Source organism: Accipiter gentilis, chromosome Z, assembly GCF_929443795.1.
Source record: "Accipiter gentilis chromosome Z, bAccGen1.1, whole genome shotgun sequence".
NCBI lineage: Eukaryota > Metazoa > Chordata > Aves > Accipitriformes > Accipitridae > Astur > Astur gentilis.
In genome coordinates this window covers 68,588,841-68,610,556 of record NC_064919.1, presented here as the reverse complement: position 1 = coordinate 68,610,556, position 21,716 = coordinate 68,588,841, and the positions used below count along the sequence as shown (strand labels likewise).

The following is a 21,716-nucleotide window of genomic DNA, read 5'->3' as shown; positions in this document are numbered from 1 at the left end:
TGGCTCTGCTAGTTATTTCATGGAAGTTGGAGACTGCTGGGAAGACAGGAAGGCACTGGATTACTCTACCATGCACAGCACAAATGCCTGGAAAATATACGCAAGATGCTTTTGCAGAGAGGTTAAATGTTACTGTGATTACCAGCAGTCAAAACGAAGCCATTAATTCCCCAGCAGCCCTCCAAACACATTGCCCTGCGAAGTACACAGGGCTGGCAGGGCTCCTGTTCAGCTGTTGCCCTGAGGCTGTTGCTCCGTGTTGCTGCCCAGCGCCTGTCCTGGCTGGACAAACTGGGCTGCCCCGAGGGTAGCATGTGGTTAGGCATGTCCCCAGCTCCTCTGTGGGCTGTGCTGGCCCCCAGCCACGGGGATGGAGAGCTGGCGGCTTCTGGCCTTCTGATGTGTACACTGTGCAAGTATGTTTCCTGTGGCAAGCAGGGCATTCCCGTCATTTACTGTCCAGCCTCATTTTGTTTATTTAAACAGTTCCAGGAAGCAATCTTGCTCTGCTATTGGTGAAGCAGACTATGAAGATGAAGCTGCTGCCTCCTCTTCTACATGCACTTCACGCTGGAGTTGTAAAGCACAACTGTGCTGATACTCAGCAGCTATGATCTCAGGTGAGGAGGACACAGAAAAAAACCATGCTCCTCTAGAAACTGCAGGGGCCTTACACAGAACAGCGGTCAGGGAACTACTGTGCAGCAGACTAACATTTTGGAAAAGCAGTCTAGTGTTATATTTGCACCTAATTTAACACCGGGTGTTAACTAGCATAGCAGTGACATAGCATTAACTAGTTACTAATTAACTAGTGACAGAAACAATTTTTGGTGCTGGGAGTGATGCATAATGTAACACCCCACCCCCTCACTTTTACATCAGTGTGACTCTGCTTACACAAATCAGAACTTCAGCCAAGAAGGGGAAGAAGTTGTCTTTCCTCAGCTGCCACCCTTGAAGACTTTTGCAGGTGTGACCACCCTTAGAAGATCCAGCTGTGCTTTTTCCCTACTGAGCTGTAAGTTCACTGAAGCCCTGTGAGGGTCCTCCACCCATTAAAAACAAAAAACCCAAACCCCGGTGAGACTAAGGGTAATGTCAGACACAGCCAGGTCTGTGACTGCTTTCTTGGAAACGTCTGTGTGAGAAGACAGCACTACACCCTGCTCCTCACTCCCACAGTGTTCCTTAGAACTGTATGTTTGGACACTCTTCTTCCCCTTTTCAACAGACCTAAACAAGCCTGCCTGGAGCACCAGTCCCACAGCTTCAGAGCATGGAGCCTCAGGCAGACACAGTCACCCCTTCCCTCGCGAGATCCCAGAGTGCAGAACATGCACAGCCCCTGACAGCAGTGGGAACAGAGCCAGGTCCCTGAGAGGGTAACCTGTCTCACCACCAAGGTCAGCCAGTCACAGCTGACACCTATTTACAGGAGCAATTACAAAGGGAGGACTGAGGAGCATTCACCTCCTGATGAACTTGCCCATATACCCAGCTTGGTAGCCTTCTGTCCTGATATACCACGGTCACATCTCTCTCACGGACTGTGTCTCCGTTTTTTGCCCATTACATAGCGTCCAGACTCTTCTCCTTTTGTGGTTACTACTTAAGTCAGCCTTACAAAACACCAACTCCAGCACACAAGGTACATATGGAATTTTGTTTTGTTTTCTTTTTGCATATTATGTACTAGACAAATGCAACATTCAGGCTCAGTTGGGTAACAGAGGAAGACATTCAAACTGACCATAAAGTAAATTGTAGAAAGCAGAGTTTATATGACAATAAGCATGCAGCTTGCAAAAGAATGAAGATAGTGTACTGGTATTAAAACACATTTCCATACAGAGACAGCTTATGCAGCAATTTACAAGTTTAACCTCTGGCTGGAGTATGCAAGCCCTTTAAAGCTGGCATTCAAATTACCAGTAGCTTAATCAGCCATACTTACTTAAAGTACATAGTAAAATTTGACTTAATGTTTACATTCACTAGCCATCCAATCCAGCATCAAGGCACTTTCCTTGTTAGTATGTCTGTCCCTGTGTCCCATGCCTCTGCCTACGTAGATGCATATATCAGCACAGCAACATTCGGTGACCAGTAACCTTGACCACAGACTCCTTAACCCCAAATAAAAGCACGTGGTTACTAGACAATCCATCGCAGCATCGAAGTGTCAGGCTGTATGTGACACTGTAAACAAGACTGTTGTGTTAAAAAAAACACGGCAAGTCGACTGGATCCATTAACGAATGTGCTTTGATATGAAGAAAAGCAATAGGTGTTACCAGTTTCAACACTGCAGAGAACGCTCATCCATCACGCCTGCAGTCACCGGAGAAGAACAGCTGGTATGGAGCACAGAAGATGCTTTGGTCTGAGCAGGAGGACATGGAGCTTTCCAGCCGTCCGTCGACAGTTGTGCCATACGTGTTTTTCATCTATTGTTACAGAAGTGTGCTTCTGCAGAGTATCAGTGACTTTATTGCATATATCCCCTTCATGGTTGTCTTTGCAAATGAACACAAGTACTGGCTAAGGCTGCATTCTGGGAGGAACTTACTGCCCACCCTCTCTCTGCGCTAAAATTATGGGGTGGGAGGAAGCGGACAATTGTTGGCCCTTACTCATTGATTTTAAATTTGTTTGTATCAAATCTTGTGGCCTTAAAAATGCATCCTTGAGCGTTAAGTCAGCACTGCTTTCATTTTTAGGAATGGCTCAGATTGCACAAGTACTACAAAGGAAACAACAGTGAAAGCAAACACACATGCTTTTTTTTTTTTTTTTTTTTTAACTGACCCTTTCACTTCTAAGGAAGAGTGAAGAGAAATGGAAATTTGAGTCCAGTGCAAGATACTTAATTTTACCCTTCTCCAGACTTTTGCACTTATACCTCCACTTTACTGCAGTTTTCTAGATCAAGAGCTAAGCTGAAGACTGTGGGGTTGGCTGTAATTCCCAAATAGCTGTTTCATGACAAAAGACTCAACGTATTTGTTATAAACTGCTTCCAAAGAACATTAAAAGAAACTCTTGGAATTTAAAATGCTATATGTATCCATCCTAGCAACCAGACAAGAGGTTACAAGGGATTAATGAAGTTTTACAATCCATCAGTCAGCAGAACTTTTAAACATAGTTAAAGGAATGTAACCAAGTAACAGTTAATCTCAATTACAACAACTGTCCCAGGGAAAAGAAACTAGTATATTTAGTCCCATTTAACACACATAAATTAGAATTTAAAATGTGTATGTCCTGGAGCTGGGGCTGAATATTAACAATTTTACAGTCTTTGGAGTTTCACATCCCACTGTTAAGTCAATACTACAACAGCACATATTGATATGGGTCTTGGATATTCAAGACCTCACACTAATGAAACAAATTCAGTTACTGAAGTTTCATCAGCATGCCGATTCCCATATACTGGGAACACTAATGTAAGTTTTAACCATCTGGCCATGCTCCTCCAGTGTCCAAGAACAGGACTTGGCCCTCACATGCAAACTCCCTCCTCCTCCCAGGGCCAAAGTTTTTTCCAGTCCTGATAATAGGCATTTTGCTAGGATGCTGTAGCACAGGCATGCACGTGCTTGTCACAAACACTCCAGAGCAAAGTTTAGAAAAATTTTTGCTCTGCTGTGCTTTGCACTGTCAGGTTAAGGCTTTAGTTTACTACAGTTGGGCATATGAAACATAACACCAAGACTTTCACTACTGTGAGAGGATAGTTCCAGACTAACTGCCCTGAAAGCAAGCCAACACACCTCAGAAAACCACCACAACAGAACTAGAGATAAAAACATTCACTTTCCTTGTAAACAGAGGAGCAGTTAGCCTGCCTGCACTTAAGAGATATTGCAAATATGCTAATACAGGAAAAATACTTTATATTTCTACTGGCCTCCCTTTCCTGCCACCAAAGTAACAAAGTCTTTACAAGTATTCTCCCACCCCTACCTGAAAAATTCCAGTCCAGGAAAACAAGATGGACATGAAAGTATCAATAGTGAAGTGTGATTTTATTTTAATAATGCCTTTATTTTGTAAAGTGCACCATAATTATTGGGGCAGGGGGGCAGGGAGGAGAGAGCTTTTTCTTTTATTACTGTGTTAGGGCCAAGTTCAGCAAATTTCAGTGGATTGCTCCAATTACATTACAGACACTCTAAAAACCTGTATGCAACTGTTTGATACAAATTATATAGTTATGATCTAAAGTACAAAATCAAGTTAAACTCTGAACACTGCATGATATAATATTTGGCACACAGGTTTATAAACAAGCTGTAAACCTGTTCTTTATAAGTATTGTGGCTTCTACAAGCTGTTCAGCCACCAATATCTCCTGCTTAGTCTTTAATGTTTTAGCCCTAGATAAATGCACAAGCCTTAAAGATAGGGTACAACTCTACCAGACAGACAGAATTCTCTCTAGGCTACACTCCTGTACAACTCTGAGTTTATCACCACTGGCCCACAAAGAAAGAAAGATACCAGAAGTGACAGGCCAGAACTCTTGTTAGCACAGACCTTTAAAAATACAAATCTGTTGATGCTGTTTAACATTGGAAATGGTCCATGATTAACAGCAACAGAGAGAACAAAATGCCTTCCCTTTACACAACAGAAAGGCAAATAGCAACTGCAGGAACAACTGAAGTTGTCCCTCAAATATGATACATACTATACTATCAAAAGTTAGTATCACTGGATCACAAAACAACAATAAAAAAAATCCCCAAAACTAAATCATCAGTGTGTTTTTGAAAACATTCAGGCATTTGAAGCAATGTTCATACTAAGTAGCCAGGTTGTGGCCCACTATTTCAGAGATGAGCCAGATGAGAGGTGGATTAGATGCACATGACTGCAGGGCAGTTCTAATATGCATGCAAACCACTCAGAGACTTTCCCTTTTACTTATGGTTTCTACAGGCACTATGAAGTTTGCATAGAGAAGACAACTCATCCCCCAGTAAAGTAACTATTATTTTCCAAGAGGAATGTGTTCTGACAAAGGAATGCTCCTTCAGCCTCTGAAAAAACAAAAGACAGTCTCTGCTGTCTCATGACAACATGCTCTTCATTATGCCCTTGCCCTGTGGGATGGAGTTTGAAGGTGCTGGGGTGGAGTGGGGAGAAAAGGAAGAGGACTGGTTTGAAGAAAGCTGTAGTTATAGTAAGCTGCAACATAGTCTTTTAGTTTAAAAAAGTACCCCAATACAAAAAATACTGTTGGGAGAAAGGAACTGTAGAATACTGAAATGTTATTAAAGATTCTGCATTCTTTATCTGTTTTAAATAGTCCAGACTTCAAGAGGTAATCTTACGAATTTACTTTAGCATTGCATTTTTTTTAACAAAAGCAGAAGACAGATGTGAACATTTATATGTAGACCTGTCCTTCCATGCAAGCTGGCAGACAAGGACAAGGGAAGTTGAAATGATAGACACCTGCCTTTCCAGGGCCTTTAGCAACTGCTCTGCAAAACAGCAGCACCAGAGGTCACAGCAAAAAAGGTTTCAGGTGGTCTTAAATACATAATTCTTTGCTGAAGGAGAAATAAAACCTTTGTTTTATTCTCACAACACAGCATTTAGTGTTTCAAATTCAGGTGTTATTAGTGTCAGATTAGAAAGCTGACTAGACTAAGTTAAGGTTAAAAACCCCCAAGAGTGCCAAAAAATTTCTAGTTATCATTGGAGAAGGGATTTATTTTAATGTAATTTCATTTTTCTTTAAACCCTGGTAAAGACAGTCTCCAAGAAATGTATCTTCTTCAATAAAATGCAAACTCTATGAACAGGGGAAAATTGACACCTAAGAAAAAACAGTACAGAATTTTAACAACCACTTAAGTGTTATTTGTGGCTCATGATTGCTAATACATACATACTACGAGTAACATTCAAATTCAGGGTATAGGTTTTGTTTTTTCTTCTGAGACCTTCAATGACTTCAGTGCTTTGTTTTTTACTGCTTTCAGTTTCAAGGAGGACCTACGGCATGAACAGTGACATTACAGCACACTAATCATTGTAGTCAAGGTAGGAAGAAGGTCTTATTTCCTTTCTCCAGAGCAGTTAGAAAAATGATAAAAAATTACAGCTCATTACTTGCCTCTCAAGACGTATAAAGCAAAGGTGCACTTATTAAACAGAGGCAATTTATATGACCAGAGAGGTATGGTATAATCAGACAGTGATTTGGGTAAAAAAGAATTTAAATAATCTGTTTTTTCATCTGGATTTTTAAACTTTTGAACATGAGGCTGAACTGCTGTGCATCAAGTTGCAAGGCACATTTTTAGGTCAAATTATTATATAGTTCATGTGCACACATATCTAAATGTAGGCAGAATATCAATTACTATAGTAGTATTCAGAGTCAAGCAATCATGTCTTCTTATTTGCACACCATAGCAAGTTCTATTTAATTTTTGTAATTTTTAAACTGGGATGAACATGATTTGCATGTCTAATAAGCTGGAAACTTGAGACACTGGGCCAAATCAAAATTCAGAAAGTCAGTCAAGCTACTGAAAAGTATATGACAAGTATTCTTCCATGTTAGAATACTAAGTTTCAGTCTTACACAAAAATTCTCCAAGCAACTAAAGCTGGCTTTTTAGGCTTGTACACTGTCACAAATCAAAGTATTTCTTCTAGGAGGTCTATTGGCCAATGTGATTAATTGAAACTTGCCATTTTCAATCATGTGTAAATCTGATAATACACAAAAAAATCCAAGGTAGCACAAAGGCCTTGTTCAGCTATCCAGACATAAGATTTTATGTAGTGCATAAAAGTAAGTCTCCAGTAGGTCTGGACTGCAAATTTTCCACAAAAACACAGTCCTTATTGTACTTTGTCAAATTACTCTTCACTTGAATTTCAATATTTCTATCTGCAGTCAGATAAAAATACCTAGCTTAATTTATCAGAAACACAGGAGAAAGTGTGAACAGGCACTAATGAAGGCCTAAATAGAGCCAGTCTCTTCTCTCACTGAGGCATATAGCCCCCTTGTCTCACAGTCTGTGGGAGGTAACTTTTTGGTATTTCATCAACTGACAGTGGATTTTCTTCCACTGTTTCAGGTCTCACAGTTTGTCCTTCAGTACTTGTCTGTAAAACATCTAAGAGAGCAGCTTCCTGGGTATTTTTTTCCAGCCCAAGGCCCAACAGCTGTGAACTCTGACCTGAGATCTGCAGTTGTGCAAATCCAACAAGATCCCCCTCATTAGCAGAAGTAATTTGCTTTGTTCTTTCAAAGCATGGCCTGTCTGTGTTGGTTTCATCCTGACCCCCATTTTGTTTGAAATACTGCTGCCTCTGTGTTGTACTGTCACTTCCTCCAGCATGATCCTCTGACCTCTCTTCTGAATCTAGCAGTGGCTGAGTTGACTCAGACCTTGAAAAGACTTGTACAGGTGTTTGGTCTCTGTAGCCATTAAGTACTACAGTTGAATACTGTACAGTGCTTGAAGTGTTTTGTGTAGTTTCACCTTCGTCACTGTCAGAGACACTTTGCCTAGGAGAAGACATGCACGAGGATCCTCCAATACCACTGCTGTGCCCTTCTGAAGTACTTTTTTCCTTTTTAAGCAAGTCAAAGGGTTTTAGATCTTGTTCTGAAAAAGACTTCTTGTCATCAGCTTCTATTTCTACGACGCTTACATCTGTAAAGCTGCCTTCTGGGTACATCTGATCTTTGGAACTAAAGTTATGCTGAAAGAAAGAGATGGATGTTGCCTAAGAGGAAGGTTATGTTAAAAAATCAAAACCCCATTAAATATCTGCATTTTTATTCTGTAATTGTTTTGAATTTATTCATGTAAGTCTTCTGCTTACTAAGTTTGGCAATATCTCCACAGTATCTGTTAAGAAATGAAGGACATAGCTTTGTTTCCATTACAAAGTCTTAAGTATGCAGCTACTCTAAAACTATAGTGGGTGTGCAAGCTTTGCTCTAGTTTTAATTATTCTCAATAGCTGTAAACACAGAACCATTTGCTGTGCAGCAGAGGAACATTCTATATCGAGAGCCATACATATGTTACTCCAATAACATATTCAACATCACAGCACTTCTTCACAGAAGTTAGCCACAGTTTATTGAACAGAATTTGCTATGTCATTCACCCCACATGGGGCATAAATCTCCTCACCCATGAGGAACTCTTAGAGCTTTCCCTCTCATTCATGACTTAACTGTGCAAACAAGTCACTTCAGGGTTTTAAGAATGGGAATCATGAATTCTGTTCACTTACTCCCAATCTCCCATGAATAAGTAAAATAATTAGGACTTGACCTTTCCAATTAGTAAACTGAAGGTAATTCACAATATTAAAGCCTGCTCTATGCTGTGAACTTGTGCCAAGGGCCATGTATTTCTAATGTTGAATCTACTAATGCAATAAGGTCTTCTAAATATATTGTATCACAGTGTCATGAAACTTAATATCCAGGTTTTTTTTCCTCGAAATCCATGTGTGCTAGAAGACAGAAGACTCCCACTGGTTGGTTTATTGGGAACCTTGTGGACTAGGAAAATATAAGATGCAGAAGGATGAGTATTACCTTAGCTGGAACTTGAGGAGACCACTGGGCAATGTTACTCTTGGATGGATCAGGGACAATAGGCCAGATATGCTTTTTAATTCTGTAAAGGATTAAAAACAGAATAAAATTGCAAGATGCACTCCCCAAATTCCTAAATTGATAGGAAGTACTGCATAATCCAGGACACCACTCCCTTACATAGGAATTTTGCATGAGTATTTATTTCCAAATAGGAATGCTTCCTGCACTTCTTTACATCTTTGTAGAAAGCTGTACTACTTAGCCAAGCACAGCACTGTACTTACAACTCTTCCACACATCAGATGTAGCCATCCAACACAAGGCAAACCAACCAATGGTAACTGTTAGTGAGGGATTTTCAAATTTACAGCACTCTAAAATCTACAGCAATTATTTAGGTAAAGTCTATGATGCATGTCAGTATAAAAATACACTGTTGCTTCTTGAAGATAACTATCACAGCTGTCAAAATCTAAACCAACTACACAGATAAAAATAAAGTGAAAATATTTGAAGAAAAACTTGCTTGGTCTTTTCTAACTCTGAACTCTTAAGAATGTAGTAACTGTTACTTAACAATAGAAGTTTCTGTAGATAAATCACATCCGACCAAACTAACTTTGAAACTGATACATCTATCCTGCTTTTTACAAAGAGGCTCCAACACCAGATCCTCTGTAGAAGAGCTTTGAAGAAGGCTGCAAGACGGGCTTTTCAACTGATGTCCATTAAGAACTGATTTTAGGAGCAGCAGGGAAGCCAGAAGGAAAAGGGCACAAAATAATGTCTTTAATTAGAAAGAAAAGATAGTTGACTGCAGGGGGGGTGGACGTGGGAGAGGTGCTACTCCTTGCCAGGCAAAACACTTCAATACACTCTCAGCTAAAGCCACACAAGAGCTCTGGCATAGAGGGAACAGGAGGAGGCAGGATGTTTCCCAGCAGACACTGAATAGGCACAGAGTTTGACTGAGGTTATGCAAGGTAAGATGTTAGCCTAATTTTTTTGGCTGCGAAGTGTAGAGTTTGCTAACACTAATTAAATAGCTCAAATACAGCCAGAAAAGAGATCTTCTGTGCTTCACAAACTAGGGACCATCATTTCATGCTCATATGATGACACAGAAAACAACACAGACAGTATGTCCCAATCAAAACCCAACAAACCTAATCCTGACCAAGTCTAACAAGAAAAGCAGGAATTTCCTTGCAGGATTGAGTCATGGAACATTTAGTTTGGGTGCTAATCCTTAACAGCAAGAAATTAGTATCAGAAGATGCCCTGATTTTTCAAGGAAAACACAAAAATGTTTATCAGCAGTCAATGTATGCATGTTTTACCTTCTTTTTCTGATCTAACTGCAGAATATTTACTTGTTTGTACCGAATTATTGCCACCTCTGTTATGCCCAGAAATATCAGAAGTATAAGAGAAAGACTACACTTATACTTACAAGTCACGTTTGTTGAAGCAGAACAAAACTCCAAGGAGCACAATCAACAGGAACGCTAGACACACAGGTACAACTATGGCTTCAATTTCTCCTTTTCCTGAAGAAAACAAAGAGAAGCAGTTATAGCTCACTTTGGCATTTAAGGAACTCAGCAGCAGCATACATTCCCAAAGTGACAGGGAGAATCTGAAACTGAACACACCCACAGGGCTCAGTCTTAAGCTTCACCTTCAGAAGAACCATTTCACCATATGAAGACAGCCTGTTGGTGAAAACATGAAGAGCTCTGTCCCAACAATCTAATGCCTCGCACCAACAAAAACCAGATGTTGCTTTAGAAACTGTAATACTGATGGAGCAAGTAATATTACAGTTTGAACAGATATGCCAGTAACATCTATGTGAATTAATCTGTGGTCCAGATGTTTCAGTGCCCTCCTGGCTGCCATAACACATCGTGGTCAAGTAAGTAATATAAGCAAAGTCACTAGTCATCCATCAGTTTATTCTGTACACGAAAATATCCTCTGCCTGCACTTAAGGCTGCATTACTGTTATGTATTCCTTCCAATGCTACACACATTAAGTAAACCTTGCAGAATGTTTAGAGAAGAGCAACACTATCCAGAAAAAAAACCCCACCACAAAACCCACTTAACCTGAAGAAGTGCTTTCCACAGCTAAGTTTGGTTAATGTTTTTGCTCTTACCATTACAAATAGGAAGCACTCTCTAAAGCTGAACATACAATAAATTTAACTCTTCAAAATGAGTCTTGGTAGAGAACTGTAGCAAACCTTAATAGTGCTATGAATGAGAATGTGGAACCTGAGGAAGGGCTGCAAGAATGGCATGTGCTGACTGACACCTAGATTAGCACATCAAGATCCCAGCACACCTCTGCAGCTTCTCATGACACCCATGTATCAGGATAATAAAGGCCAACCTACTTTCAGATTAAAACAAAGACTCTGGGCTCTTTAAGACCATGGTAGAAGCCATCAGACACCAGAGGAGAAGACAAGGGCACTGAGTAAATCCCAACGACTCACACAAAGTTGGGGCAAAAGAATACTTTAACCTAAAGTATACACAAAACACATCTCAAACCAGCATGTTTGCCAACATAAAAGAGCAATCCAGGGGACCTGCAGAGGACAGCTTGTCCTCTGTACAATCAGAAGAAATCCTGACTAAACTACCTCTTTGTGATTGAATACTAGATAGGCTACCTGGATAGCACACACCTTGTGAGTATGACTGTGACTGAAACTTTTTTCTTTTAAATTAAATCACCTTCCCCTCCTATCAGATCTTGCACACAGCCTTGCTATACTGTTGCAACATTACTTCTCTGCCTTACCAAATTTTTGTGTCGTAAATGTAAAATCAGGACCACTCCTGCCTCCTTCATCTGTGTATGCCATCATCCGCACTGTATACAGTGTGTCACTGGTTAGAGAAGAAAGGGTATACTCTGTCTTGGAAGGATCCACTGTCACAGCTAAAGAGAAGAAAAAAATTATACTACTTTTCTTATCAATTTATTAGATCTCCACAAACACAATAGCATTAGGACATCACGTCTTCAGGTGTACAAGATAGTTTTAGTAGAACGCATGGCTGTATGGAAAATAGAGCTGACAAAGACTAAACTTGTACAAGAAATGCTGAGATTCATTTGCTTCTGCTCAAGTGTTTGAATTTAGTCTCTTTCTTGATGGTATTTTATGTGCTAATTTCCTGTGGTTTTTTTTGTTTTTCCTCAGAGCATAGCTACCAACTAAACTAGTAGTGAAGCTGAAGCTTAAAGGTCTCCAATAAGCAGAATACGTGGCTAACTAGAAATAGTTAGTCACTAACTAAAACATGGTTAACTAGAAACATCAAGAAGTAGGGTAGGCATAAGTAAATGGCCCTTCCAATTTAAGCAAATCTAAAGAGTAAAAGCTTCTGATAGTGCTAGCTCCCAGCCTTATGCCTGCAAATCATACACACTACTGAGAACCAAAATGCACTTCAAACAATATGTTTTACATCAGTAGTGCATTGATCTAGAGCTCCAGGAGGATTACCTCCCCCCTTTTTTTAAGGCTTTATCATAGTTGAATGCAATTAACTCCTTTACAGCTTGAATGGTCTAGCTTCATCTTGCAACACCACCATCTCATCCTGTATTTAGACAGAAAGATGGGAACACAATACCCACAAATCAGCTTTCAGAAACTAAACTCAGTGCTGAAAGTTCTGAATTCTTTATTAGTGACTGTTCTGTTCAGTATGGAGGAGAGCTACGCCTCAAATATCAGCTTTATGTCATCAGAACAGACCATCAGCCACACTTGATTCTCTATCTTTTTTTCAGGAACATGTATTAGGAAGGAGACAGATGGAATACTTCAATGCTACAAAACACCGCCCTGCATTCTGTTACCTGTTTCATTTCCATCAATAGTTTTGTAAAATATGGTGTAACTTCTGATAAATCCATTTTGTTCATCCACTGTGAGATGGTTCCACGTCAGAACAGCTTCAGCTTTTCCTACTTTTTTTGTCTGAATGGTTGGTCCTTTTGAAGGACCTGTAATGGGATACGAAGATTAGTTTCTGTTGGGCACCTTCACATCCACAGAACCAGTGTATTAATGAGCACCAAGTCGCTCCTGCATAAAAACTTCAATGGAATAGCTAGACTAACTCATCTGCAAAGTATTATTTTCAGACAACATAGCAAATCCAAAGGTGTTTTAAAGGAGGAATCCCCAGGAAAAAAAAAGATATGAAAAACAGTAATCAGCAGATCACATGAAATCATCATCTGAAGTTAATTAGTCCTGGCTTTATACTTGGAATTTAAAATAAATCAGTATGGAAATATTAGTATACCAATAAAATAACAATCTCAAGACAAATCATCTGATAAAGGTTGGAAAAAGGGAAGGAGTCAGTCACAGGTGTCTGTTTGTCATGGTTTAACCCCAGCCAGCAACTAAGCACCATGCAGCCGCTGACTTGTTCCCTGCCACCCAGTGGGATGGGGGAGAAAATCGGGAAAAGTAGTAAAACTCATGGGTTGAGATAAGAATGGTTTAATAGAACAGAAAAGAAGAAACTAATAACAATAATGATAACACTAATAAAATGACAACAACAATAATAAAAGGATTGGAATGTGCAAATGACATGCAGTGCAATTGCTCACCACCCGCCAATTGACACCCAGCTAGTCCCCGAGCAGTGATCCCCTGCCCCCAGCCCCCCCAGTTCCTATACTAGATGTAACGTCACACGGTATGAAATACCCCAATGGCCACTTTGGGTCAGCTGCCCTGGCTGTGTCCTGTGCCAGCTTCTTGTGCCCCTCCACCTTTCTCACTGGCTGGGCATGAGAAGCTGAAAAATCCTTTACTAAACACTACTGAGCAACAACTGAGAACATCAGTGTTACCAACGTTCTTGGCATACTGAACTCAAAACATAGCACCATACCAGCTACTAGGAAGACAATTAACTCTATCCCAGCTGAAACCAGGACACTTAAATACTGTAAAGAAGCAGAATGGATGTTAATAGGAGGGACAAGATCAATTACATCAGATGACCCTCAAGTGGAAAACCATTTTTCATTACATAGTCCACATTAAAGCAAAGGTCTCATTATTTTTAGTCAAGAAAGTCAGTTTATGTGCTCCAAGATAACCATTTTGTACTTACGATCCTGCTGAAGATAAGCCTTCACAGACTGTCCACTTCCTTGACCATCAGCATATAGAGGGTAAACAGTTATCAAGTAACACTTGAACGGCTTTATATCACCTAATAAAGGAAATTTAAAATGTTTCACAGACAGTCAAATGAGAATGATGAAGAATTTACTTCAGATACAGGGTTCTGGACTTTGGCTGTTTTATTAAATGCACTCATATCTAATGCAGCTGACTTTCTAGAGCTCATTGATAAACTACTCCAAAATATTAACTAAAGGAACAATACAATGGCTCACATTCAAATATTAAATTTAATAAATGGACTTCACAGAAGTTCATCTCTCCCTTTGAGAATACTTATTAGGTTTTTAGACTGTTCTACAAAGTATTTGTAGAGCTAAATACCTTTTAAATACGTTCCTTGAATATTTCCTGGTTCGTTCTGCCATTCTATAGTGCAGTCTGAGCTGTTGGACACCAGACACCATTCGATCACATATTTAAGAACATAACTGTTAGGAGCAGTCCACCCTACCCACAACTTGCCGTCTTTAGGTAGTGTTCTAACATTCTTCACAGGAGCTGTGATGCAAGAAAACAGAAAAGTGATAAATACTGACAGTTCTTCCACTAGATATTCATAACAATAGCTATTTTGTCAAATGTGGATACTTCTGTGTTATTGTAATGGTGACAATTTGACAGAACCTAAGTAAAATGTAAAAGCCATTTTCTGAAATTTGGAAGCTTACGTCTGAATCTTTATATCAGAGATCCAAAATAAGCAGTATTAAGCTACTTGAAAACTGGAAATTAGCCTCACAGTAAGTTGCCTTATTGCACAGTAAAGAGATACTACGTTTCTTCCAAAAGAAATGGTCTATTTCAGAGACAAATCAAATCTTGAGACACTTCTAAATTCCCATTCTAATGCTCACACTCATGTACCTTACCAAATGCTTCTCACTGCAATGCTACTCGTGTTTGAAACATACCCTTAATTAGTTCACCTAATAGTTTTAGAACCTGTGGCTCCCCCTTGGTGTTTACACTAAAAGCAGCATCTGTCTATATACTTATTTTTTGCTTCCTATCCTGCTAGTGTTCAGATTGTCTAAGAGGAGGCTGGAAGTAAGGAGAAACCAGCCTGTAGTTACTGCTACTGCACAGTGAAAGGAACTTAAAAAGGAATATGAACAGAAGGGAAACAGGGGAAGCAGATAAGGCAACCAGGCAAGATGCTGGAAGTGTAGGACAGACAGGGACAAAGGAAGAAAGGGGGGGGGCGGAGATCAGAAAGCAGAAAGGAGAGCAATGGTGAGATGGTATATACGTGAAGTAAAGGATGCTTGCTTCCCCAACCCTCTGATTTTTTAATAAGAAAACAAAAATGCCCACTATACTAAGAAAAGAAACAACAGGGAATATAGTGCACGGTAGGTCTAAGGATCAAAAAGAACAGCAAAATAGCATACACAACTTCAAATGAGGCTGTGGGTATATAAACCTTCCCTAGTATACATGGGAATATATATGCACGTTCCCTAGTATACAAGTGGTGGCATAATTTTAAGGTGTTAAGACTGCAAATACATTAATTATGTGTCCATGTAAATGGTATCATTTTACAACACTGAAGATTTCTTACAATAAAAGCGATGCAGATGCATTTGAAACAGACATTACGAGAACACTAACCTTTTGTATTACTTGCTGGGATAAGTAAAACTGATGGAGGGGATGCCCCAACTCTGTTATGGGCAGTCACAGTCACTTCATAAGTTCCATTTGGCAGCTTTAATGTAAGGTTGGTGGTACTGACATTGTATTTCTCTGGTGGACTGGAGAGAGATGATTTAGCTCTGACAGTCACTTCATAGTGCAAGATTACTCCACTGGCTTCAGATGGCTCCAATGCCTGTTAGAAACACATCTTTGATTATACTGGTAGTGAACAAATGTGACTTAACTTCTATTGTCTTTGATGTGTAATTTAAAATCAGAGCACAAGACAAATAGCTGTATATTTAAGGAAAGCACAAATAACCTGTGTTCTTTTCTAGAAAGCAGTAACTTCCAGAATGATTTCTGGTTTAAATCCTCTTTTTCTTGGCTCACAATCCTACCTAATAGTTTAATAAAAGCTATTCAGTAAAGACTGCAGAACATGTGTTGATAAAACCGCCATTTCACATGACTTTACAACACAATGACATGAAAGAAATCTCACATCTTAAGCTGCGAACATGAATTCAAAACAGCCTGAGTAGTTCTCTTTTATTACACATGGTAAAATACTTCTGTTATCTAACACAGAAAAATAATATGTACTGTATAAAAGTATTAGTTTTCAGATAACTTAGGAGAAAACTGTTGAAACTGTAAAGTAGCACCAGTTCTCCAGTTTTAAGCTAAATAATGTCAGAAGTGGCATGTGGCATACAAGTTACATCAGAAAATGATGCCATATCAATATACATGTAACTTCACACAAGCCACCTAGTAATAGGGAAAAAGTAATAATAAAGAGACAGCTAGATCAAATGCGTCAGAGTTCATGGACCAAAAGAAAGCAGGAGATGGGGAGTGACCATAATTGCGTTCACTTTCTCAGCTTTGGACTAATCAGTCAACGAGACACAGCAGCCTACTGCATGCAGATGTACAGTGCTGTATTTAATATTAAAATTTGGCCTCTGGAATGTCTCTAGGCTTAATGGAATTTGCAGCTGGAGTATCCCCATCCAGACAGCATTACCAGTTTTAGGATACAGCAGGAGGCATAACATGAAGGTTTACTTTGCTCAAGTGAAAGTTTCCAATTCCACAGACTCCTTAGGACAGCAAGTCAGGAATCTGGAACTGGATTCTGGATACTCTGGATCACAGATGTATGTCAGTTAATTGATGGCCTTTACATCTATGCTGTTATTACAATAATACTGAAGTCACTTCTTGTATCAATAAAACCTGTATTATCCCAGCTTTCTACTCAAGTTTGTTGAGGTAAATTTTGCCACTTAAACACTTATGTTTTTAAAAGAATGCTCAATTCCTGCAGTTTATAATGTTGCTTTACCTTCCACATCAGATGCACAGTCCAGGAAGCTGGTGAGCAAGATGCATCAATGATCCTCCATATGGCTGGTCCTTTAGATGGTTCTGATGAAAGAAGCAATGCTTAATAGTAGAAATGTTTTTATCTGTTTGAATTAATCCTTTGACTATCATTAGAAGGTTATGCCCCCCCCTCCTTTTTTTTTTAAGAAAATAAAAACATATACCAAAAGCATTTCTTTAGTTCCTCAAATCAAGTAATGCTTGGTATATTACGTGGAACACCTGCATGGAAAGACTTCCTGAAGGGATGAGCAAAACACCAGTTCTGCTCTAAGTGTACAGTAAGTGTGCAGTACCAAAATAACTGAGAGTCACCATGCTGAGCTTCTGCCACAATGGGCTGAAGATGACAGTGCTGAGTGAGGCATGACCAAACCTACACCATGCAGCCTGTGTTCAGAGGCACAGCCCTCAATATCTGTATGCTACAAATCTTGCTATGGTCTGTAACTCCAATACTCTCCCTACCACCCCAATATCAAGTCACGTAAAAAAGGAAAGTGCAGGAAAGTTAAAAAGGAGACAGATTCCTCCTGCAAGAATGCCCTGAGTTTCCTATATTGTTTATGCTAAAAAGGGTAACAGAACTGCAGTACTTTTGTATAATACTACAATACTTTCTGGTGTCAGTACTGTAGAAAAAGTCAAGTGGTGTTTCCACTACAAATTTCACTTCAAAGTAGAATTAATCAATCTATTACAGTGCATAAAGCAATAAAAAGTGGCCAATGCTTTGTTAGGGCCTTAGCCCTAACAGAAAGATGATCTTAAAATGAACTTACATTTATAATCTTGCTAGTCTGTATTTTCTCTGGGAGTTTTTATTGCATTTTTTAATATTAATCAGTATGAGTTTTTGGCTGTTTTACCTCCAAAACCCAGTATCAAGTCTATAGTGTGCCTCTTACCTCTTATGCTTTACATCAAGAGGGAAGGAGAACTGCAAACTGAGGCAAAGAGAGCTTGCTCTTAACAATCTTGTTTGAGTACCCTGATTTGATTAATGTGAAACAGAAGCAATTATACGCCTTGCCTGATATAGATCATGAATGCACCATGATCTGCCTTACGTTCATTTACACCATAACACCTTTGTTCTGAGGCTAAAATAAAGCCTGGGTACTTAATCACTAATAGCAGTATTTTTGCAAAGCCAGTCACCACAGAACAGCAAGGCAGTCTAAATACATAGGCACTCCTGAAATCGTCATTGCTCAGGCTGAGACAGTAACCACAGAAAACAAAACCATACTGTCCTTAGGAGCTGAAAAGTGACTAGAATATTGAAAGAATATTTGATAGTATTTCCCCCAGCGAAAGTAAATTTTGCATAGAGCTGAAGCAATGCCACTATATACACATAAATTCCATTTTGTTTAAACAGGTAGGGTATATACCGTAATCTTTTTCTTACTTCTCCAATATAAGATGACATGTGAATTCAGTCCAAACTCATTACTGGGAGCTCAATTAGGATTAATAAGGAAGGATTTGAGATTCAGTGCAGTTAGTTAAGCTCAAAGCACAACGTAGTGTTTTGACAATGAAACTTGCATTGGTTTAACTCTGTTAAAACACATGCACTGAAATGCTGTGCTAAATAAGACTGCTTAAGAGGGTGCCTTGGAAGGCGCTAAGGAACAGAGAAGATACTACAGAAAGGAGACCAGGAAGAACACAAGCAGGAAAGGCTAAAGCGCATTTTAAAAAAAAATAAAATCAGGCTGACTTAGAAGCTAAGCAGATATCACAAAGTATTTGTAGTAGTCAGAGGGAAGAATAGAGTCCCTGCTGGGTATCAAGCACACAACCAGAAGCTCCATTCATTGGCTCCATATGGGGTAGGACAAGTACAGGCCAGAAGCAAAGCCAGTCTTCCAGGCTATCAAAGTAGAAATGAAATGGAAATGGGACAAAGCTAAAGTAGTTTCACTCCTCATAACCCTAGAATTGAAAGAGAAGAGTTTCTAACTGGTAATAACCGAGGTCCTGGAAAAACAAGACAAAATCCCCACATCATTTAAGTCTCTTTAAAGTCAGAAATCAGCAAGTGATTCCCAATGCTGCTGCTACTGATGATTCAGAAGGAAACAAAAAAGCTTTTAAAATCAAATCCCTTTGAGGGTGATTTACTAATTTTAGAATCCCCAGAAATCACAGTGCATGTTATTGTAACATACACAGCTATGCAGCAAACCTGATCTGCTGGATATAAAGACCCTTGGCTACAGCCACTATTTGGAGGTAAAAAGTAGATGTTTCCTGATAAGGATTAGGTAGTTAAACAATTGCCAAAGACTTCAAAATTGCCAGAATGCTTGCATTATTTTTCAGCATCACTGTCGTATATTTGTGCCTTTGCATTTAAGGATTCTGTTGAAATTTCACTTGATAGTTACAGTACTTAACACTTGGAAACATAATCAAGTGGAAATATATAAGTATACCTTTCTGAATATAGTAGTGGTAAATACACCCATACCTTGGTAGCTTGCTACTGAGACAAACACCAAATCTTTTGAATGCAGCAGGCAAGTGGATATAGAATCTTCTGAGATACAGGTCTAACAGTCTCAGACAAAGCACAACATCTGAAGAGCCAGCTTTATAATTTGATTGAGGGCAATAATAATGGTATAAGTAACTTAAGTGTCCCCCATCTGCTTGTTTCATTTGCAATAGGCAACTGTACAGTAAAAATTGATCAACAAAATTTCGGTACAGGTTTTGCCAAAATTGCAACCTGAAGTCCCTTGTTTGAGCCTGACACTTGGTAGAAAAAGGATCAGGGAACTATGGACCTCATGAGCTCCTTTCCAACTTAAGTTTCCCACTATCCTACAAATTTGCAACTGTATCTAGGCATTTGCAAGAGGTGACCACACCTCTGAAGTTGTCTGTAAGCAAATTCAGAATAGGAAATTATTTTACTGACAACTTATAGCTACAATAGCAAACTGATAAACCAGCAATGCAGAAAAAGTGTGACTATCTTGTTATCATTAGGAGGCATAGCTACAAAAATTTTTTAAAATGCCGTTCTACCAGCAGAAGACAGACTGTATTTACATTTGCAGTGTATCACAACTAACAGCACAGGTATTCCTCAATGGCACACTGAAATTAGTTCCTTACCTTTAGCAAGAAGCAAGACACTAATATAGGGTGTTCTGATACCAGTAGAGGTTCAGATTCAAGAAGATACCAGTTAGTACCTCTCAAGCATCTATTAAAGATGTTAAATTAGTTCCAGTTCAGTCTAAGGGTACTATTCGGATGAATGACAAAAGGAAAATAGACCACAGAAAGTTATACATCAAAGCCTGGGGCTTTTATTTGGAGAGCAAATTAAAGGGCCAAATGCATAGGTTTAGGTTGTGTTTGTATACACTGCATGTATTTTTGTTCTGTTAATGGAAAATGTAAGAATCCACTATCTGAGAACAGGATTTTTCATACTGTAACAAATGCATGGGTATGATTTTAGTGTCAGTTTTCCAGTAATTACTGCTCAGTTATTGTGCAACTTTATTTTGTATGGGTTTATAGCTGCTGCAGCAATTGCTAAGTCATGAAATGCTGCAAAACAAAACAGCCAAAAAAAAAAAAATCAGTAACAGAAAACACTAAACATACTCAACTATTGGTTTTGGCACAACTCAGTGGCAGAAGGCACAGTCTCTACTTAAGAACAAACTTGCAGGAGAGCCTCTCTAGTGGGGAAATACTTTCACGTGCTGTGAAGTATATTAAATTCATAACACAGTGAGTTGTAGTTACTTTAATGTCACAGCACATCTCAAGCAATGCATGTGTTCATGAGCAACTGGAAGCAATCAATGAAGTTAAAAAGTATGCTGTGGAATGGAATGGACACAGATTTTAGAAGAGACCGAGTGCAGTAACAGCCACAGTGCCACTGTCCCAAAGGAATATGAAGGAGTCCAGGGTAACACAGCACACCTGCAGAACATACAGTTCAATTGGAAACAGACAATGCCATAACAGCGGACCGGAGCATCAGAAGGAGTTCAAAGGCCAGTCAAGTTGATGAGCTTGTTGTAGTGTGAACAGATTTGGTACGTGGCAGCAACTTTGCCATGCTGAGGATTTGTTCCACAAAGCAGCGAAGGCTGACACTTGACTGAGGCTCTTCAGCAGTAATTTTTCCCCAGGGCTGTGAACCTAAATCTTAACCTAGTTGGTTTGCTATCTTTTGCATATTGTAAGTAGTAATTGGTTTATACTTTGAAGTTGTATATATCCTGCTTGCAAAGTCCTTTTGTGCAAGACCAAACATAATCCAAATACTGCCCCCAACGAGCTGATGCTGGTACAAGTTTTCCTCATTACATCACGATAGCAGTAATTCAGCATTCACCCCTATGGCAAAGGGACAGGATATTACAAGTCCAGATTTATAAGATGACAACTCCAATGATTATGTCATCAAGATAGAAAATTGTAAGGAAACAGTGACTTTTGTGATTAAATACAGCTAAAATGAAACCATTTTTCACAGAGACTCAACCTTGCTTGAAGTCAGCAGTTAACAGATGGCAGTCTCTTTCTTATGCCTCCCACAGTGACAACTGGATCAGCGATTAGCAGCAAGACTCTTGATTACTGTGTGCAGAATATTGTAAACAAGTTGGTACAAGACAGTGCAGAGGCAGCTGTGACAGGCAAGAAAGTGTTGTAGATGCTGGACATCTTGGGAAGAGTTAAGAGTAAACCAGAGTGTTTAGATGCTTTAGTGCATAAAAGGCTAAACTTCCCATATGACATTATTTCATATCATGGCTTCACTAAATTTGTGAAGAAGTCTATGT

General features: G+C 39.3%; 1 protein-coding gene across 2 annotated transcripts in view; it reads right to left on the bottom strand.

Annotated features, from left to right (window-relative positions):
- Positions 1 to 1,654: 1,654 nt before the first annotated feature.
- Positions 1,655 to 21,716, bottom strand: part of IL6ST (interleukin 6 cytokine family signal transducer) — a 35,823-nt gene continuing 15,761 nt past the window's right edge. For both annotated transcript variants that reach the window (XM_049796205.1, XM_049796206.1), the window contains 9 exons: positions 16,844 to 16,926; positions 15,463 to 15,682; positions 14,170 to 14,346; positions 13,772 to 13,873; positions 12,492 to 12,638; positions 11,421 to 11,561; positions 10,059 to 10,155; positions 8,603 to 8,684; positions 1,655 to 7,749 (listed from right to left, as the gene is read on the bottom strand). In XM_049796205.1, the coding sequence (XP_049652162.1) occupies positions 7,024 to 7,749; positions 8,603 to 8,684; positions 10,059 to 10,155; positions 11,421 to 11,561; positions 12,492 to 12,638; positions 13,772 to 13,873; positions 14,170 to 14,346; positions 15,463 to 15,682; positions 16,844 to 16,926 (1,775 nt within the window). In that variant the 3' untranslated portion in view covers positions 1,655 to 7,023. The remainder of the gene's footprint in view (positions 7,750 to 8,602; positions 8,685 to 10,058; positions 10,156 to 11,420; positions 11,562 to 12,491; positions 12,639 to 13,771; positions 13,874 to 14,169; positions 14,347 to 15,462; positions 15,683 to 16,843; positions 16,927 to 21,716) is intronic.